This window comes from Chlorocebus sabaeus, chromosome 22 (genome assembly GCF_047675955.1).
Source record: "Chlorocebus sabaeus isolate Y175 chromosome 22, mChlSab1.0.hap1, whole genome shotgun sequence".
NCBI classification, from domain to species: domain Eukaryota; kingdom Metazoa; phylum Chordata; class Mammalia; order Primates; family Cercopithecidae; genus Chlorocebus; species Chlorocebus sabaeus.
The window spans coordinates 53,573,605-53,594,032 of record NC_132925.1 but is presented as its reverse complement, the minus strand read 5'-3'; the positions used below and the strand labels follow the sequence as shown (position 1 = coordinate 53,594,032).

General features: G+C 49.7%; 1 protein-coding gene across 1 annotated transcript in view; it reads left to right on the top strand.

The window, feature by feature from the left end:
- The window catches only part of SLC6A11 (solute carrier family 6 member 11), a 122,988-nt gene extending 103,720 nt beyond the window's left edge, over positions 1-19,268 (top strand). The window contains exons 9-14 of the mRNA XM_007985233.3: positions 4,212-4,324; positions 7,415-7,552; positions 11,351-11,453; positions 12,721-12,821; positions 13,679-13,849; positions 16,816-19,268. Coding sequence (XP_007983424.2) covers positions 4,212-4,324; positions 7,415-7,552; positions 11,351-11,453; positions 12,721-12,821; positions 13,679-13,849; positions 16,816-16,968 — 779 coding nt within the window. The 3' untranslated portion in view covers positions 16,969-19,268. The remainder of the gene's footprint in view (positions 1-4,211; positions 4,325-7,414; positions 7,553-11,350; positions 11,454-12,720; positions 12,822-13,678; positions 13,850-16,815) is intronic.
- Positions 19,269-20,428: the final 1,160 nt, after the last annotated feature.

Sequence of the window (20,428 nt, the reverse complement as noted above, 5' to 3'; positions counted from 1 at the left end):
ATTCAAACAATAAACATAAGAAAACTGGCTTGACTATATTAGTGTTGGACAGAGTAAACTTCAAGTCAAAAAGTATTAGCAGAGATAAAGAGGAACACCTCATATTGATAAAAGGGGCAATTCATTGAGAAGACATAGCAATCTAGTGAGTTTGTACCTGAAAGCAGAGATTTGTTATATAGGGAGCTAAAAATGATAGAACTAGAGGGGAAAATAGACAAATCCACAAGCATAGTTGGAGATTTTAATACCCCTCTCTAATGATAGAACAATTATATGAAATGTCAATAAAGACACAGAGATCTGAACAATACTATCAACCACAATGACTTCACTAATATTTATCAAACAGTGCACTCAGTACTTACAGAGCACAATTCTTTTCCAGTGGACATGGAACATTCACCAAGATAGACCATATACTGTGCCACAAAACAAGCATCAGTGTATCTCAAGAAATTGAAATCCATTAATATAATGCACCATGTTAATAGATCTAACAAAAAAACATAAGATTAGCTTCATCAATGCTTTAAAAACCTGTAACAAAATTTAACACCCATTTGCAATATAAAATAATCAAGAAAATAGAAAGTGAGGAGTACTTTTTGAAATGATGTGTGTGTGTAAAAGTTTTTAAAAAGCAGATATCTATAGTATCCTACCCATTATGTGAAAAAAGAAGGGGAGATGAGAAAATATGTCTACTCATTTGTGCAAAAGAAATACAGAAAGGATTAACTAGAAACAAACAAGAATGGTTACCTTCAGGGATGGTCGGAAAAGGGGTGGAAAGATGGGAGGAATGGGAATGAGGGAGGAAGAATGAGAAGGAAGCAGTGCTTCTTTGAATAGATCTTTTTTTTAATTAGCACTGAGTCTTGGTAATGTTTCACATACCACTCAAAATAAACCATCATTTTTTTTGTAGTGGAACCCCAAATTGAATACAAACAGTAACAAATGAACTTAACTATACTACAAACGAAAAATGTCACCATGCTGAAGGGAATGGGGAAGGAAAAACTAACCTATGTAACTTTGAGAAACAGCATCTTGACTGGATATTGTAAGGCTAAAGACAAAAATAACTGTATTGTGCTCCAATTAGTATAGGGGTAGCAATTCTGCAGCTGTTATAAGTGTGTGTATTAGGATTGAACAAATAGGTAAATATTTTATAGATGGATTTTTCACTGAGAAAGAAGTTATAAATAAGGAAAGGACAGATGCTAGAATGTCTTTTATTGGAATTGGAAGTATCAGTATATTAAAACTCATGGTTTTCATCTGTGTACAGATAGCTATAGAAATATTCATGTGTATATGCATGGATAAATATACATATATTTCCTATCTTTGTGTGCTGAGAGAGCTTACAAGCAATAATACTCCATAGTTATGAGTACACCTAGGGCTCAGATCTTGGTTTCTAAACACTATTCTTCAATTTTAAAAAAAACAAAAACAAAAAAACACAGGGCTCCTTGGCAAAGCAGTTGATTTCAGGGCTAGGGCAAGACAAGGTGAAGCCAGAACATTTTTGTGATGCCAAAAAATAAGGAAGTGCTCAGAAAAAAAGGATGGAGGCATGTCAAAAAGCCATGGAAATCAACTTGAAGGAACTCCCAATGGTCAAAACTGAAATAACTTGAACAGTAAAATAAATAATGATAGTATTGGATTGTAACCCATAGAATAAACTACCCAGGAGTCCATACTGACATATATAAATAATTGAATAAATAAATGGTGTGAAAGGACACTATTCCTTGGAGAAGAATTATAATTAATAAATATAGAAGGAATAAGGGAAATACCAAATCATCATTAGGCAAACACCATTGTAATCACGGTTGCAGGCAAGACCCACCAATGGATGCTAAAATCAGTAGGTAAAAGTTAGAGTAGAAACAGGATATTTTCATAATCTCAAAATATTTCCCTCCAAGAGAGTTAACAATTACAAAGAGAAAAAGAGTAACATTACAGTGGAGAAACCTAGCAGACAACAGTTTAACCTTAACCTTAAGTGATCAAAGTAAACATCACCAGTAATAATATTGATTGACATGTACCCCCTGATATAATACACCAGAAAGGACATAACATCTCTGCTGTGGTTTTCTAGCCAAAAGATGTACAGCCTCAGCATAAGTCATGAGCAAATATCAGACCAACCCACATCAAGAGACATTCTGCAAAATGACAACCAGAACTCATCAAAAATGTTGAGTTTAGAAAAGACCAAAAAAAAGACTAGGGGACTACCAAAGACTGGAGAAGACTAAAGAGATACAACCACTAAACGCAATCTGGAGTTCTGAATTAAATGTTGGAACAGAAAAAAGGGGGCAAAAGGAGAAAAACTGGCAGAATATGAATAAGATCTGTGGCTTAATGGTATTATACCAATATTAATTTACCAGTTATTAAGTATTGAATGTGTTCCCCTAAAATCAGAAACAAAGCAAGGATGTATGCTATCTCTGCCTCTATACCGTATAGCAATGAAGTTCCTAGAGAGTGCAATAAGGCAAGAACAATAAAAATAATTAAAGGGAAGAATAAAAATTTTCTTGATAAATATACTGACCGAGCCAAAAATCCTAAGGAACCTACTAAAAAAGTAATAAGTGAATTCAGTGAGGTCAAAGGACAAAATAAATAAAATCTATTGTACTTCTTTACATGCTAGCAGGAAACAACTGGAAAGTTTTTACTTCTGCTCTTCACAAGACACCGTTAAGAAAATGAAAAGGCAAGCCACAGACTGGGAGAAAATATTTGTAATAACTCCTCTGATCAAGGATTTACATCCTAAACATATAAAGAACTCTCACAATCAAATAAAAAGGAAACAACCTAATGAAAAAAGTGGACAAAAAAAGCCATCACTTCACAAAAGAAGACATATGAACAGACAATAAACATGTGAAGATACTCAACGTCATTAGCTCGTCATTAGCTATCAGGGAAATGCAAATGAAAACTATGATATAACATCTCTCTCCCACTGTAATGACACATCTTAAAAGACTGACAATATCAAGTGTTGGCAAGGATGTGGAGCCACTGGAAATTGAGAACATTGCTGGTAGTACTATAAAATGGCACAGTTACTTTGCAAATCAGTTTGGAATTTCTTAGAACGTTAAACACGTGATTGCCATATGACCCAGCAATTCCATTTCTAGGTAGAATAGGCAAAACTAATCCGAGGATGAAAAAAAAGACTGAATTGATGGTTGCCCAAAGTGAAGATGAGGAACGGAGGCGAAGAGGCAGCAGAGGGGCCCAAGGGGCCAATGGCAGTATTCTATAGCTTGATTGCCATGGCTTGATTGTCATGGTGGTTATCTGGGTATATACACTTTTTTAAACTATTAAACTAGTGTGTAAATTATACCTTAATGAAGCTTCTCTTTAAAGTAAAAACTCATCAGAGTTCATGTCTATTAAGCATTTACCTGCTTCAGTGCTTTCCATTTATTGTGTCATCTCACTGAATTAGCAAAACTACTTTTTTTAGGTAGGACTTTATTATCCCCATTTTTCAACTAAGAAAACAGATTTGAGCCCAGGACACCCGGCTACAGAGCCTGTGCTCTTGACCACTGTACCACAGGGCTTGACTCTCAGGTATCTGTCTGCTGACATTGATAAAGTTCATCCCGAGGACACGTTAACCCAGCCCTCTATGTGGAGCAACTAAAACAAGGGAGTGTGGACCTGGAAATGAGAGTGGAAGCCAAAGGAAGAGGCTGCCAGGGTGGAAGAGCATTTCTCCAGCCTGGACCCAACCTACTACAACCACTGGGTGCCTGGTCCTTGCCTCCCCCTGGGCGGACGGAGTCAGAATCACTGGGTGGGCCTGAGAATCTGCATTTTAACAAGAAACTGCACCTTGCCCCTTGAGAACAGTAGAGACATGTCCAGCAGAGGAAGGTCCATGGATCAGCCCAACCTAGGCTTGAATCCTTACCCTTCCAAGGCTCTTGTTTACCTCTTTCTGCCTCAACTTGTTCATTTGCAAAAGGGGCATCAGAATAGCACCAACCGCCTGGGGTGGCTGGGAAACAAGTGATTTGAGTGAGAGGCAGGCACAGTGCCTGTCGCAGAGGAGGCTCTCAGTAAATGCTGGATTAAACTAGCAATGGTATGAGGGATGGGGCTCCACCCAGTGACTTTCTCTCTCTCCCTCACTGCAGGCCCTGGCCTGGCCTTTATTGCGTACCCCAAGGCGGTCACCATGATGCCTCTCTCCCCGCTGTGGGCCACCTTGTTCTTCATGATGCTCATCTTCCTAGGCCTGGACAGCCAGGTAAGGGGCCATGGGGAGGGGGAGCCCAGGAGGGAGGGGAACCTGGGCCAGGAGGCCAGACGCCACCCTTAAGAGTGGCTCCCCAGGCCCAACCACTCCCACCTGGCCCTGGCATCAGGGCCCTGCCCACCATCCCCCATTCCACCCTCCTCTTCCCTCCCAGCAACCTTTGCACCCCCCATCCACCAGGTGGGCTCCACGCTTACCCACAAATGTCTGTTCCAGCCCCTCTAAGCCTCCCCAAATACTGTTTTTCTTACTGGAATTCCCAACTCTCAATTCATGTTTAGAAGAATTTGCTAAATACTTCCCTTCTGCTCAACCACTCCTGCCAACAGCACTGCCTGGCACAGCAGAAGAGAATCTCAGAGAGAGTCCCACAGCAGGCATGTCCCCGTCCCAACCCAGTCACTGAGGACACGGACACATACAAAAGCACCTCCTCTTCCTTCCTCCGTCTCTGTCCTGGATGTCACCACCAGCTCTGCCCCGCCACCACCTGCCTGCCTCTGTGCTTGGCCCTCCCTAGAGGCCCCTTGCTGACCTCCCTCTGCTTGGCAGCCTCCTTCCCTGGCAAAGGGGATGGACCTGGAGCTAGTAACTCACCCATGCACTCCGTTTCCCTTTGTTGTCACACAGCAGCAGGCGCTCGCTTCCCACACTGAGCACACTCCAGCCTCCCATCCCAGGTCCCCGGCCTCTTTCCCAGACTCTTCCTCCATCAGTCCCTGAAACCCACCCTTTGCCTGCTACTCCGCGTAGCAGTTTTCCCTAGGAGCCCTGGAGAACTTCCCCCAGCCACAGCCTCCCTGCCTACGAGACTGGGTCTTGGCCAGCCAGCGCTGTGCTGTGCAGGCGGCTCTGCAGGCAAAGCAGTCAGACACCCTGGGCCCCCAGGTGAAGTGGGGAGACACACCCAGCCCAGCCTGTGGGAGTGCTGCCCTCACACATGACCTTGTGCCAGTTGAGTCACTTGGCACCCAAACCCCACAGCCAGTGTGTCTGTCAAGCCAGTCGAGTCCAATTTCTTCCCCTGAACAGTTTCCCAGAAGCTGCTGAGCCAAATCACCGGGTGTTTCTGCTGATAATCTTCCCTTATTGTTGCTGTTGCAGGCAGAGGCCTTGGAGGGATGGACAGCTTATGCGTGACAGGCCAGGCCTGCCTAGCAGAGGGAGGCGGGGGCTGGGGCCTCGGCTCGGGAGTCCCTGGGCTGAGCTAAGCCAGCACTTGGGCCTGGGGGCCCGAGGTCTGGCACAAAAAGTGACGGCCACTCTGCCTACCCCCATGCGTGCTGCCCTTGCTGTGTGCCTTGGATACATCATTGTCACCATAACCACATGGGCTGCGGGGGGGTCCTTTCATTGCCTCCATTTTATAGAAGAAGAAACTGAGGTTCAGAGATACTGAGTGACTTGCTGGGACGTGCACGCGGGCCTGTCTGCCTCTTGGCCTACACAGTGCAGGTGTCTCCTCAGTTTCAATCCTGGATAAACAACCTCCCTAGCATCCCATCCTCTTCCCTAGGACCTGGAGAAAGGATAGACAGAGCCAGCCCTTGCTGCTGAGGCGGAGCAGCTGCGAGGCCGCAGCCTGGGCTTGAGTCCCAGCCCCATGACTTGCGAGCTGTGTGCCTTGGGCTAGTCACCTTGCCACTCTGTGCCTCATTCCCTTTGTCTGCACAAGGAGTGTTGAAACACCTTTTCTGAGGAGGCAGAGGTAAATCAGAAAGGATTTGGAGCCAACAAATGGCTCCATGGAAGGGGTGCTTCCCAACAAGGTGGCTGGCAAAAGAACCCTTGACTACTCCTCCCTCCCTCAAGGCAGGGCAGTGGGGTGGGTAAAGCCCAGCTCTGGAGCAAGATCGCCTCGTTCGAATCCGGCGTTGCCACTTACTGCCTGCGTGACCTTGGGTAAATTGTGTACTCCCTCCTCTGTGCTTCTGTGTCTTCATTTACAAAAGGGGGATAATAATAGTACAGACCATGTAGAGACCCATAAATTAATGTATGCTAACTGCCTAGAACAGAGTCTGGCACGTCGCAGGTATGATGTGTTTGCTATTATCATTACTGTTATTATTATTAATGTGGCAAACATTTCCTGAGCCTTTCCCTCCTCTGTGCCAGGGGCCCTGAGCTAGACACAGGAAATAGATAGATGACAATGATGTGGCCCCTGCCCTCCAGGATCCCACCTGCTTGTAAGGAGACAGATATAAGCAGGCAACGGCCCCCAGGGTGAGGGGTGTACTCAGGACACAGAGGAGAGGGTTGGACTGTCCTGAGTGGGGGACAAGAGTGATCAGGAAAAGGTTCATGCAGATCTGCCCCCAGTGCCGTGAGAACCAGGTAAGGGGGCGGTTGGTATCTTAGGATATTCAGGCTGGCTGTTAATGGGTGGGTAGGAACTGGGCAGATACCGTGTACCTGGTCCTGTGCTCAGCACGCAAGATACAGATACTTAGTGGCTCAAACTCAGTCATTGATGCCTGCACTGTTTGGCTGGGGCCCAAAGACACCCAGCAGAGACAAAGAGCTGGAAGTTGGCTCACCTCTGATTGCCCTCCACCCAACAGAGGGGCCTCATCTGCCAGAAACAAAGAGCAGGGAAGCATCCCAACCCGGGAGACCACAGAGACAGACCAGAGCCTGCCGTCAGCAGAGCATGTAACTCCCACTACAGGCACAGAAACCCCAGCCTTGCCTCAAGGGCAGGGACTGGTCTCATTTAAGTTGTCGACCCCAGCACAGAGCCCAGCACATAGGCATGTGACAGGCAGCATGCGGGAGAAGGAGTACTAGATTTGGAATCTGGAGACCCCAGCTCAAGTCCTGACTGCCACATCCTTGCTGAATAATCTTGGGCAGGTCACTCCCCACCTCTGAGCCTCAGCATCCTCATCTGTTAAATGGGCATGACTGGAGCTCCGCTAGTTCTGGGATTACTGTTATCCTCAGGCCCCTTGTCTGCATCAGTGGGTATGGGAATGAAGGAAGCCTAGGGTTCAGGCCTGCTGCGCTTGCTCAGAGCCTGGGCCCCCAGGAGCAGCTGTTTCCTTGAGTTTCACACCATCGTATCTCCCCATCCAGTTTGTGTGTGTGGAAAGCCTGGTGACTGCCGTGGTGGACATGTACCCCAAAGTCTTCCGGAGGGGTTACCGGCGGGAGCTGCTCATCCTAGCCTTGTCTGTTATCTCCTATTTTCTGGGCCTCGTGATGTTAACGGAGGTGAGTGGCATGGTTTGTGCTGCACGGGGTGAAGTGGGTGTGTGACGTCAACTCCCAGCTCTGAAAGTGACCAGCTCTGTGACCCGGGTCAGGTCTAGTGCCCTCTGCCACTCGGTTTATGCTTCCTCCTAGCGGGTCATGGTGAGGATCTAATGGAAGTTCTCATCAAGCCCTCAGCACAGTGTCTTCATGTGCAAGTGCTCAGCTAAAGGCCGCTGCTGTTATTCACAGAGGGGAGTCACACTCACCAGGGGAACGCTGGGTTGATCTGTCATGGTGAGCACATGGACGCCTGGGCCATCCCTCTGAATAACTTCCGGGTGAAGCGACAGTGTCAGCTATTAGCCCTGTAACAGTTACCTATGAGTGGTCTCGCATTCAGAGCAGGCTTTTCTGGGCATCTCTGATGATACTGGCACCTTCGGGCACTGTGTGCTCCAGCCTGGGACTTCTGTGTGTAGCCCTCTTCTCATTGTCCCTGCTGGGCCTGCAGGTTAGGAGAGGTTCTCCATGACCTCCAAATTAAGACCATCTGATAAAACCGTATTTCTCTCCCCCAACTCCCATAGCCATTCTGTCAAATAAATACCTTCTTATGTATCTTGGGAAGGTAACATTAGGTATTTTTCTCCCCATATGCACAAAATTAATTAATTTAAAAAGAAAAAAAAGAACTGTTGCCTAGAAACAAGAAGAGTTTTTGTAAGAAACATGGAAAGAAATGAGGGAACTGAGAATTAGTAAAAGCAGCTGATGTAATATTGAGGTCAGGCTAGAAAGCATTTGGGTTCATGCCACCTTGTTGCGTCTACTCATCCCCCCCACTTCCCAACTCATATGCTGCCTCTTCCTGGAAGCCTCCTTAGCGTCCCTTCCCTCATTCATGCCCCCATCCCCTAGCACTTTGTTTGCAGCTCAGTTCAGTCTCCTCCTCCCCATTACCGTGATCTATGGTCCACCTGTTCACCTGTTTCCCCCACCAGACCTCAGGGGCCGTGAGAACAGGAGCCAGCCCTCATTTGGCTTCATGCCCTCAGAGCCAATTCGGCGCCTGGCACGGGGTGGGTACTCAGTGCACAGTGGTTGGCATCATTACCTCGCCCAGTCATTGTCATATTAATGAGAGTGATAATCAGTGTTGGAGCAAATAAATGGTATGGCGCTTCCCAGTTTCCACCTCACCTCTCTCCACTCAGAGAAACCCGGCAGTGCAGTAAGCAGGGCCTCATTAAGCACTGATTAATTAGAGTCTCTCGTCACAGTCTTGTCACATACAAATTGGGGGGTTAGCCTGATGCGTTAAAGAGGCTAACGGACAGAATTCCAAGAGGAGCAGATGTTGGCACAGGCATCAGCTACTTGGAGAAGGCAGGTGGTGGAGGGTGCTTCTTGAACTGCCTGCCCCAGGTGCCCCCAGCTCACTGAGTCTCTGATACCCAACCTCTGACTGAGGCCTCACATCTGCCCAAGGGGTGCTTCATGGCCCCTGGAGGCCATCAGGGAGCCAGTGCTGCAGTCACCCAAGACTGTTAGTCAGCAGGCGCCTGGGCCTCCCACGCCAACCGTCCGCCTCCTCGGAGGACTATCTGTGATCAATTGCACTGGAGAAGTTCAATTGCCAAATGGGCCGTGCCGCCTTGGCCTTCATGGTAATTGCTGGAAGGAACTTTCCCTCACTTACACACATTTAAAGCTCAGCTCTAAGAAAAATAGGCCACAAACGTCTTCTTCCACCAAGGCAGTGTGATGAGTGGTTGAGAGTATGGGCTTTGCAGCCAGATGACCTGGGTTCAATCCTCAGCCCTTGACTAGCTGGCTGGATGACCTGCAGCAGGTGTTGTCACTGCTCCGTGCCTCAGTTTCCCCATGTGAACAGTGGAGATAACACTAGTGCCTGCCTTGTAATTGCACTGTGAAGGACCAACTGGATTAAGACACAGGAAGCGGTTAAACACAGCCTGCTGCTTGCTGAATGCTGCATTGAGGTTTCTTTGTTCCTTTGTAAAGTATGATGTTCATGCGAGGGGAGCAACTTGAGGTGGGGGCAGGTCTTAGGTATTAACTCAGAAAGCCAAGCCCCACACTCCACAGAGAGGTGCCTCAGACCTGCTCCTGACCCCCACAGACCAGAATATTCACTGTAGTTGTCACAGATGGGAGAACCCAGGCCAGACAGGGCCCACTCAGAGATCCATTTTGTTTTGCCCTTACTGTGTTTTTTAAAAACACGAAGTTGCCAACAATTATAACAGAAAAATTTCCCATAAAAATCTGTATTTCTGGTGTCTTCCAGAAAATCTGCAGATCTGGCCTCACAGCTGCATTCCCCAGCAACAGCCCTCCAGAGGTGTGTAGCTAGATGGGGCCCGTACTCTCCGGTTAGCCACGGTCCCCACCACTCCCTGGTACCACAGCCAGCCCCCTTTTCTCAGTCGTATCATCTGTCTGGCCTTGTGGGCATTGAGATATTTCTCCCTGTCTAGTTGAAGACATGAACGAGTCCCATGGTGTGTGGTCTGTGAGTGACAGGAGGAAGCAGGCCCAGGGCACCCTGGGAGCACAGAGGGGAAGCAGAACTCCAAGGAAGTCCCCATGGAAGACACACGGGAGGCTCTCCAGGTTTCATTCCAGCCCCTTAAGGCACTGTCCTGGTATTCACACGATCCCACCCCACCTGATCCTTCCTAGCTCTTTGACACTTTTATTTCCCCTGAGATTGACTGCATCCCCTAAGGACCCTCACTGTATTGTAAAGATTTTATTTAGAGATCCCCGCTGTCCCTACATCTGCAGCTGGTGTCCTCTCCCCTCTCCTCCCTCCTAGAAAACCTTCCCAGATTACCTTGGTCAGCTGAGCTCATACATTCTAGGTCATCATTAAACTCAGTCGTCACGGATTTGTATGCTACAGAGCTGGCCTGTGGTCATTTCTTCATCCTATGAAGATGGACCACATACCGCCTGCATGCCAAGCCCTGGGCCAGAAACTGGGACCCAACCCTGGACAAAGCCAGCTGGACCCCCACCCATGGAGATCACACTCCACAGGATTTGACTTACATTTATCACCCCCTACTGTACACCAGCCCCGCTCCCCTCCTTTTTTAGTTCAGTCCACAAAACATGCTATGAAGGCCCAAAGAAAGAATGAGGCCATCAGAAAGGGCTTCCTGAAAGAGGTGGCATTTGATCTGAGCTTTGAAGGAACTTAGCAGGTGAAAGGGAATAGCATGTGTAGAGGCACGAAGGTGAGGCTGTCCCTTGGTCTGTCCAGGAGGGGCTGTGGGAAGGGAGATGAGGCCAATGAGGAGGGCAGCAGCCGTGACTGGCAGGCTGAAAGGAGCCAGAGGGTCACTTTAAACTGCCACGTGTTTGGTTGGATTTGCACGTTTCAGAGAAAGGTTCCTCTGAAAGCTGGCATGCAGACGGATTGGAGAGGGTGAGGCCGGAGGCAGGGAGGCCAGTCAGGAGGCTGTTACAGCCATCCAGGTAGGGGTGCTGAGCCTCCCCCATCTCGATTTTCTATGTAGTCTCTGGCCCTTGGGGAGCTGGGAAGTGAGGGGCTGAGATAAGACAAACCATCTGCAGTCCCAGCAGCCCTCAAAGGACAGGAAATTAGGGGGCACCCAGATGGGAGGGTACAATTTTCAAACTGGGGAGACTAGGGAGAAACTGATTCCTGGCAGTGGTAGCCACAGAGCAGAGAGAGGGACCTTCCTGAGGCCAGCTGGCTGACCCTGCTCTCCCGTGTGTCCATTCACCTCCCATCCATCTGTGTGTCTGTCCCCCGACCTATAGGGTGGCATGTACATCTTCCAGCTCTTTGACTCCTATGCTGCCAGTGGGATGTGCCTTCTCTTCGTGGCCATCTTTGAGTGCATCTGCATCGGCTGGGTGTATGGTGAGTAGCAGCCAAGCCCGTCCACACCCCAGCTGCTCACCGGGTGCCCAGGATCCTGGTGCTTGGACTCTGGTGGGCTCTGGTTCTCTGTGGCTTATCTTGGTCTATACTGGCCTCTTCTTTCTCTTCAGGGATTCCTTGGCCCTTTCCCACTGTTGGGAGGCCTCCTGCTTTCACACCCTGCAGCACGGGAAGGGGTTCAGGGCTCGCACTATGATATTGGGCCAGTTCTTCTGCCCTTGAGACTCAGTTTTCCCCTTTGTAAAATAACAGTAGTCATCAACATGTCTCCAAGTAGGAGAAAGTGTAGTCGAGCAGCAGCCTGCATGGTGCGTGGCCTTCCATAGACAACCACCTCAGGTCCTCCTGCTCCCCAGGCCCAACAAGTGGGTGAGGGTTGCTGGGCTCAGTGATGGTCACTCCTGCCATGAGTGTGGCTTGGGAATGGATGCCTCTGCAGGCCTCTGCTCTGTAGCAGCCCTGCCAGGCCCCTGCCTTCGAAATCATTATCCCCTTTTCAGGCTGCCTTGCAAAGCTGCACCCATGGGCACAGGCTCTGGGCTTGGCCAGGGAGCAGCCTCATTGCAATCCCAGTGCTGCCGTGTGACCAGGAGCACACCACTTCCCTTCTCACAGCATCCCCGGCCGGGCGCGGTGGCTCACACCTGTAGTCCCAGCACTTTGGGAGGCCGAGGTGGGCGGATCATGGGGTCAGGAGATGGAGACCATCCTGGCTAACACGGTGAAACCCCGTCTCTACTAAAAATACAAAAAATTAGCCAGGCGTAGTGGCGGGCACTTGTAGTCCCAGCTACTCGGGAGGCTGAGGCAGGAGAATGGTGTGAACCCGGGAGGTGGAGCTGGCAGTGAGCCGAGATCGAGCCACCGCACTCCAGCCTGGGCGACAGAGTGAGACTCCGTCTCAAAAAAAAAAAAAAAAAAAAAGAAAGAAAGAAATCCTCATCCCCACCCCTGATTGCCTTGCCTCCAAAGGGATCACCTTCCACTTTTCTCCCAGAAACTCATCATTTCCAGGGCCTGAGGCCAGGAGAGCTGTCTCCAGTAGTGGGCCAGCATCCCTCCTGCTGCTTTTTATTCTGAAACCTCACACATGTAACATCCTGGTCGTTATTTAAGCAATACAAAGGTTCCTGCAGCAGTTTTTCTGTCTCAGGCTGGAGAACGCAAACACTCCTAGCCATTCCTCTGACTCATGTACAAAACTTCTCTGGGGTGTGTATGTGCCCGTCTGATTTATTCCGGACAGGAAGCAACCGGTTCTATGATAACATTGAAGACATGATTGGCTACCGGCCACCGTCGCTCATTAAGTGGTGCTGGAAGATCGTGACCCCTGGGATCTGTGCGGTAAGGGCCCCGCCAGGAGCCACCTCCAGTCATCTACCCACCCACCTTACCCCCAACCCACGTTTCCACTCCACAGCCCCCAGCCTGGCCGAAGCTGGACCTGAGGAGGTTGATGTCCCCTGGTTCAGGCTGCCTTGCAAAGCCGCACCCATGGGCACAGGCTCTGGGCTTGGCCAGGGAGCAGCCTCATTGGGATCCCAGTGCTGCCGTGTGACCAGGAGCACATCGCTTCCCTTCTCAGGACCTCAGGTTCTGCATAGGCAAATCAGGCACTGGATCCGCCTCGGAGGGCTGAGGACTATGTGGGGAACAAAGACCTGTCCCCGTCTTCTTGTTAACCATGAAGGCAGCAGAGCTGAGGGTGACACTGGGGCTCATGCTCTGCCCAAGACCGGACCACAGCAGAGCCTTTCTGAGCAGACATTTAATTTAAAAACACCCAATCACTCATCCATTTATTGGCACTGGAAGTAACTCAGCATCTTCACAGACCGTGGTAGTTCTGAGAAGCAACTTTGAAACCAGTCTCAAGGAGTAACTAGGAAAAATAAAGATTCCTAACTGGGCAGAGGCTGGGGAAGAGGCTCCTGGCGGTGGGGAGAGGTTCTCACAGCCCAGCGAGGTCCCAGAACCCAGGGCCGAGTTCCCTGAGCATCTGTTGCCTGTGGGATGGGGCTCCAGCCTGCTGTGCCTCAAGCTCACTGTGGTCCTGGCAGGGCCTTACCTTTCACGGCTGTGAAATGGGGCCAGCCTCCTCCCCTGCCAGCCTCCTGCTGGTCTGCCTAGGCCCGAGACCCCTCATGGCCTAGCAGGGCTGAGGGCCCATCCCCCAGGCACCTGCCCCCATCTCTCTGCAGGGGATCTTCATCTTCTTCTTGGTCAAGTACAAGCCACTCAAGTACAACAACGTCTACACCTACCCAGCCTGGGGCTATGGCATTGGCTGGCTCATGGCCCTGTCCTCCATGCTCTGCATCCCGCTCTGGATCTGCATCAAGGTGTGGAAGACAGAGGGGACACTGCCCGAGGTGAGACTGCCCCAGGAGGGCTGGTGCATGTGGGCAGGGTTCGCACCTTGGGTCCCAGTTTCCTCATCTGCATGGTGCGTGATGACAGCATGCGCCCATCTGCCTCAGGGGGCGCTGTGGCAAACTCCTCTCTGGCCAATACTTATCAGCATGGTTGTGCCCAAGGTGTCTCTGTGAGGTCTTTTGGCTGAGCCAGTTTCTAGGAGCCAAGCCTCTGTATTCCTGTCTGTAAAATGGGATAACTGCAGTACCTAACTTACAGAGGCTGTGAGAACTCAGTGAGTTCATATAGGAAAAGCCCTGGGACCCGGACCTGGACCAGAAGGTAACAAGTGTTAGCACTGACTATTCTGTGAATCCCAGTCATTCTGACGTGTCACCCTGCCACGCTGTCTGCCTGCTGTATCTCCTGCCATCCTCAGAGCAAACTGGGGCGATAGGCATCATTTTCTGCAGTTAGCAGGTAGAGGAAACAGGTTCAGAGAAATCAGGTCACTTGCCTGAGGTCACACAGCCAACAGTTAGCAGATCACATTGTTAAAGACAATTTCATCAAAGTAGATTTTAGATATCCTAAAATTAACCCATTTCAGCTATACAGTTAAAACATTTTTAGTAATGTTCCACAATGTGCAGTCGTTGTCGTGAAACCGTTTTAGAATACTTTCGTCATCCTAATAAGAGTCCTCACGCCCATTCACCATTAACCCTTGTTCCACCCCCAGACAACCACAGATCTACTCTGTCTCTGTGGATTTGCCTACCCTGGATGTTTCCTGTCACTGGAGTCCTACAGTGTGTGGTCCTTTGTCAGCAACTGAATCGTGACGGAGCCCATCTTACTCCAGAGCGGCACTCCCTATTCACTCTCCTTCCCTACCGCTGGCAGCGGTTTGAGGGGGTTTCTGCTTATTTAGTATACAGCACAGGGTGTTTGTTGTGTGCCAGACGCTGTTCTAAGCAGTTTACAAATACTAAGTCATTTAATCCGCATAGCAGTCCTGGGGGGTGGAGATTCTTTTTGTCTCCATGGATGAGGAAACTGAAGTACTGAGAAGTGAAGCAACCTGCCCAAGGGCACACACCTTCTGAAGGATACAGCAGAGACTCTGGCATGTGTGATCCTGTCCCCTGAGTTTTGCTGCCTCACCTTCTTCTGCTGGACCAGTTGCACTCTACTGTGCGGCCCTGTCTCTGCCTCAAGGCCACACCCCAGGGACTGCAGGAGTTGAACTTGGCCACCCGGGAGGCGATGGGGAGTGGGGGTATGCAGAGCCAGAATGCAAGCTCCAGCTCAGAGTCAGCTACACCCAGCCCACCTGCCTGCCCACCGAGGGGCCCGGGCTCCAGAAATAGCCATGCATCCAGCCAGAAGGAGCAAGCCACTAAGGAAGGTCTCTTTCTCAAGCTTGCTCATGCCCCAGAGCAAATCAGGCTCCTTGGCGCCTGTAGGTCAAGGGCAGTTGGTTAATTCTAATCTCAGGCCAAACATGTCCAGAGGGGAGCTGACCTGGGGCCTTAAAACCTTGACCACTGGAAGGCTGCTGCCCAAACTTCCAGATGGTCTTTTGGTGTTCAGAAATGCCTGGTGTTGCCTGCTAAATCCTCCAGAGATCATCTCAGGCCTGGTGTGTGGGGGAAAGCAGGGGAGGGAGCAGTCTTTCCTAAGCCTCCTCCATCTCCCTGAGCTCACACACCTGCCAGCGTGGACAGCAGGGTCTATTAAAGAGGGAATTCTTTGGAGGTGTCAGACCCAGTTTCCAGGTTTTCCTCACCAAGAGTCCTTGTGCCAGGTAGTCCCCCACCCTGAGCCTCAGTTCCCACAGAGCTGCTGCTGGGGGACGGGAAGGATCTAGAGGGGAAAATGAGGATAGAGGTGCCTCAGAGATGTGCTCTGAGGATGCATCCTACTGAATGGAAGGTAACATGGTGGCCACTCAACTAATCTGATCTTTATACTAACCCCAGAAGGCAGGTACCATTATTATCCCCCTTTACAGATGGGGAAACTGAGGGACAGGGGGTTAAGCTTCTTGCCTTTGTTGAATGGTAAAGCCAGAACACAAACCCAAGTGCCTGGCTTTGGAACCCATGCTATAGCCCCAGATCTGTGCCAGAATCTGGGGCACAGTGTGCCCCAGCAGGCACAGCAGGATCTGAAAGAGAAGACAGAGCCTTGATCCTGAGAAACCAGCCACCCAAAAGGCTTTGCAGCCTTCCTTGGGAAAGGGTTTATGCCCAGAAAGCACCCCCCAAATCCTAGCCTGGAGTCTTCTCCCAGGAGACCTGGGGAGTGCAGATGAAGCTGAGGGATAGGGGCCTGAGGCAGGGCCACATCTGGTCTGAGGGGCAGGGCCGTGAGACAGGAGTCTGCATCTATCAGAGTTAGCCAGCTGGTGCTGGCTGCTTTGCAAGGCGGCCTGAGGCTGTGAGCCTTGGGCTTTGTGTTAATGCTTCTACCTTTGAGCACAGCTGGAGGAGCACCCAACACACACTACAGCTTCCCCACATGATGGCACCCCTTCCATGGGAAATGCACCCAGGTATCCAGCAATTGTCCTGTAAACAGCCCTGGAGATGCATTCCCACCCAGTGATTCACACCCCAGCTTCTCACTGTCCCCCAAGGGCAGGCACGAGGCAGGGACCCTGATGACAGCTCTGAGTCCCAGCCACCTTTCCTAGCCAGGTGTGAGGCTAAGTACTTTCCATAGCCTCTCCTTACTCTTGACCTAATGCCAGGAGTAGGGACCTTTGCGGTCCCCATTTTCCAGAGGAGGAAACTGAGACCCAGGGAGGTTGTTCATCATCGAGGACGGAGCCATAAGAGGCCAAGCTGGGGCCCAGGCCTTGGTCTGAGAATTCTCCAGCACCCAGGTGTCCTCCGTGTACTTGGGAGAGGCCAAGGCAGACCCTGGACCCTGGCAGCTAATCACTCAGATCTTTCCCTCCTCTCCAACCATCCAGAAACTTCAGAAGTTGACGACCCCCAGCACAGATCTGAAAATGCGGGGCAAGCTTGGAGTGAGCCCACGGCTGGTGACAGTTAATGACTGTGATGCCAAACTCAAGAGCGACGGGACCATCGCAGCCATCACAGAGAAGGAGACGCACTTCTGAGCGGCTCTTCTTCCTTTCTTCCCCCCATGTGTGTAAATGAATTCCTGAACCCTATGCTTCACCTAATGGTAGGGGCTTGCTTGTTTTGCACAGGATTTATTAACAAGTTAATTTTAAGGTGGCCACTGTACACTGCTCTAAAGTCATATCCCCTCCCCGCCCCCAGTCATCATGGAAGTAACCGCTACAAAGAGATAACACTGTACAGTGACTGCCAGATCTTCTGTCCTAGGGCAGTTTTAATCAATGTTTTCTAGGGATTAGGAAAAAGTGTATAATATTGTAAAACTTTTTTTACTGGGGTCGTGGGCCAGGTGGGGTGGGGAGTGATGGCTGTCCTCCTCTGTCAGCCTTTTAATGACTGTTCTGTGTCCCATGTTTGTCTCTGACCATCCACAGCCGCCCCTCCTCCATACCCCAGGGAGAAATTTTCCTTCAAACTTTCCCTTTCCAAGGGACACTGGGTTTGCAGACAGCAAGGCTATGTGGCAGAGAAGAAAAGGTTCAGCAGACTCAGGACTCCTAGGCTGGAGACTCCCCTCTGCCCTGATCCCATGAAGTGACCTTGGGCACTCCCTTTCCCTCCCTGGGCCTCAGTTTCCCCATCTCCCAAATGGGAGGAGGAGCCGGATTGGGTTATCTCTTAGGGATACTCTTTGTGTGCCTTGCTGGCTTGCAGACCTGCCATGGACCTTGGCTTCCTCTGAAGACTTGCAGGCAATAATCTCTGCCCTCCCAGTTGTACCTCCTCCCCACCTGCTTATTTAAAATCAAGCTTATCGTAGAAATGGTGTGGTGTTGATGTGTGTTTTCCCTAAAACTCTAATTTCATCTCATCTGTGGGTAGCCCTGCTCTCTGGACACCAGTGGGTCCTCAGCCCCCATGGCGGGGGCTCCTCTGTCTGGCCTGCCATTTTTTCCTGGCCTGCTGCTCTTAGCCCCGGCTCTGCCTCTCCACCCTTGGCAGGGCTGGCTGGAGTTGCCTTGGGGACGGATTTTCTGGGTTGGGAAGCAGCCATCTATTCTTGCAGCCACGCCAGCCAGGGTCTATGTCTTAGGACCTTCCTCCGGCCTGCCATGAGAAGGAGCCACAGTGGGGCCTGGTTTCCTCCTAAGGCCCTTCTCTATCCCAGGCCACCTCTTCTCCCTCCTCTTGTCCCCTAACGACTGCCTACCACCATCCTCCCTCTCAGTTCTCTCCCATCCTTGCCCCTGGTTCAGGAGCCATTCTACCTGCTTCTGTGGCCAGGTGCAGTCACCTGTTCCCTGCCACCTTCCCTCCCTTCTTTGGCAGAGAGAAGTCTCAGCTCTCACTGGAGGGAAGACCTGGGCATCCCGCTGGCTCCTCCCTCCATGGGACCTGGAGTCTGGCACTGCTCCCCAGCCAGCCTGGCTGCAGAACTCTCTGGCTGATACCTTTCTTCTTTTTTAATTGGACTTCATATCAAGCCTCTGCCTTGGTTTCTGAGCTATATGAGGGTGGGGAAGGCACACTCTTTCTTTTTTCTGTAGGTTCCCAATACTATTTGGTGAAAATGTGGGCTTTCTCTAAACCAAGGCTTTAGTTTCCTGTAAGGGTCCTCTGTGTTTGATTCACCCAAAAGTCTGCAAACCCCCAGCGTCTCTGCTCTGGCCAGCCCCGATCTGAAGCCTGTGTCTGCTAAGAGAGATGCCCAGTGCCCCACTGGGCAGGACAGGAAGCCTAGCCTGGGCCCCCTCTGCACACAGCTCAGGCCTGCCCAACTTCTTATGGACAAGCTACCATCCCACTCTCGTCTCCCTGAGCTGTCTGGTTCTGCGGACCCAGGAAGGGCCAGGCTGGGGCCCTGCTTCTGTTTATCCTCGGCTGCTGTCTTCCCAGTAGGCCCCGGGCAACGAGACTTCCCACTGCTGCTGCTACAGGTTCTCTACACCAACTCTCATGGATGCACAGATCCCTGTGGTCCGCCTTTGCCGACACACACATATCGTACATGTGGCTGTTAACACTTGACTCACTTAACACTACTCATGGGGCAGGGCGGAGGGTGGATTGTTGTTTTTTGTTTTTTGTAATTTCCTACTAGTATTTGGGTAACTTTGGGGGCGGGGAGGGCAATGTTGGGGCAGGGGAACATGTCATTGTGATGACTTTTTTGATATTCATTAGAAACAATACATCCTTTCTGAGATATTTACAATATTATTAAAAAATGAAAAAGGTTGTACTGTTTTGCATAATGAACATTTTTATTGGGCATTCAAAGGGTACAAGATTGTCTGCTTACTCATTTTTAAAAATTAAAGAAATGAACAATCAATGTGGCTATTCCTAGCAAGGTGGTATTCGTTGGGTTTTTTGTCCTGTTTTTATTCCCTCCATGATATGCCTGCAAAACCCTCCTGGATCCATGTGGAAGTTGCAGTCTCAACTCAGCACTACAGATTAGAAACAAAGGCAGTGGTGTTTTAGGGGCCCAGACTTCTTTATGTTCATGTATTTACCATTTGCCTAGTATGTGCTAGATGCTTTACAGAAGTTGTCTTTTTAATCCTTACAACAACTCTGTAAAATAGGTACTTCTCCACTTTATTTATGTCTTGCTTTATTTATTACTTCCCCTATTTTACAGATAGCCATCTATTCTTGTAGCCACCCCAGCCAGGATCTATGTTTTAAGACAGCTCCCATGAGAAGGAGCCACAGTGGGACCTGGTTTTCTCCTAAGGCCCTTCTCTCCCCAGCCACCTCTTCTCCCTCCTCCTTACAGTTAGGGGATTTTGAGACACAGAAAAGTCAAGCAATTTGCCCACAGTCACACAGCTAGTAAACATCAGGACCAGAAAGAGAACTCAGGTGTGTCTAACCCAAAGGCCCTTTCTCCTGACCACAGTGCCTTATTGTTTCTCATGCTGTGAGGCCTAAAGAAAGCAACAGCTCCCTCACAGTGGTGAAAATAGCTGCCACAAAACTTATGCTTGTGTCCTAGTAGGCAGACACTCATGTTTGAGGCATGCAAGGCAGAACACAGAGAGATGAGAATTTGGAGTATGCAGCCCTGGGTTAGGCTCCAGGATCTGCCCTTGCCAGCCTCAGTTTTCTCATCTCTAAAATGGGGATAATAGCTCCTATTTCAAATGCAGGGTGATTATGAAGATCCCATGAGCTCTGTATGTGAATGATAAGGTTCTGAATTCACACTAGTTATTATTCTGAATAAATAATGCCTAAGCTCAAAAAGTGTTTGTAGTATTGCCTAGAACTTAGACTAAAGTCTCTAAATTTGTGTCTGAGATTTCTAAATGGCCACTCGAGACCACAGGCTTGTTTTGTCCTGCCAGCTCATGACAGTAAGATCATCTTATGCAGTGTCTACTCATCCCTGTCTGGTCAACCTTTTTGCTTGAAATCCCTGATCTCAAGTCTACCTGACTCTGTCTTGGCCTTTCATCCTCTCTGAGGTGGTAATATCTGCTCATA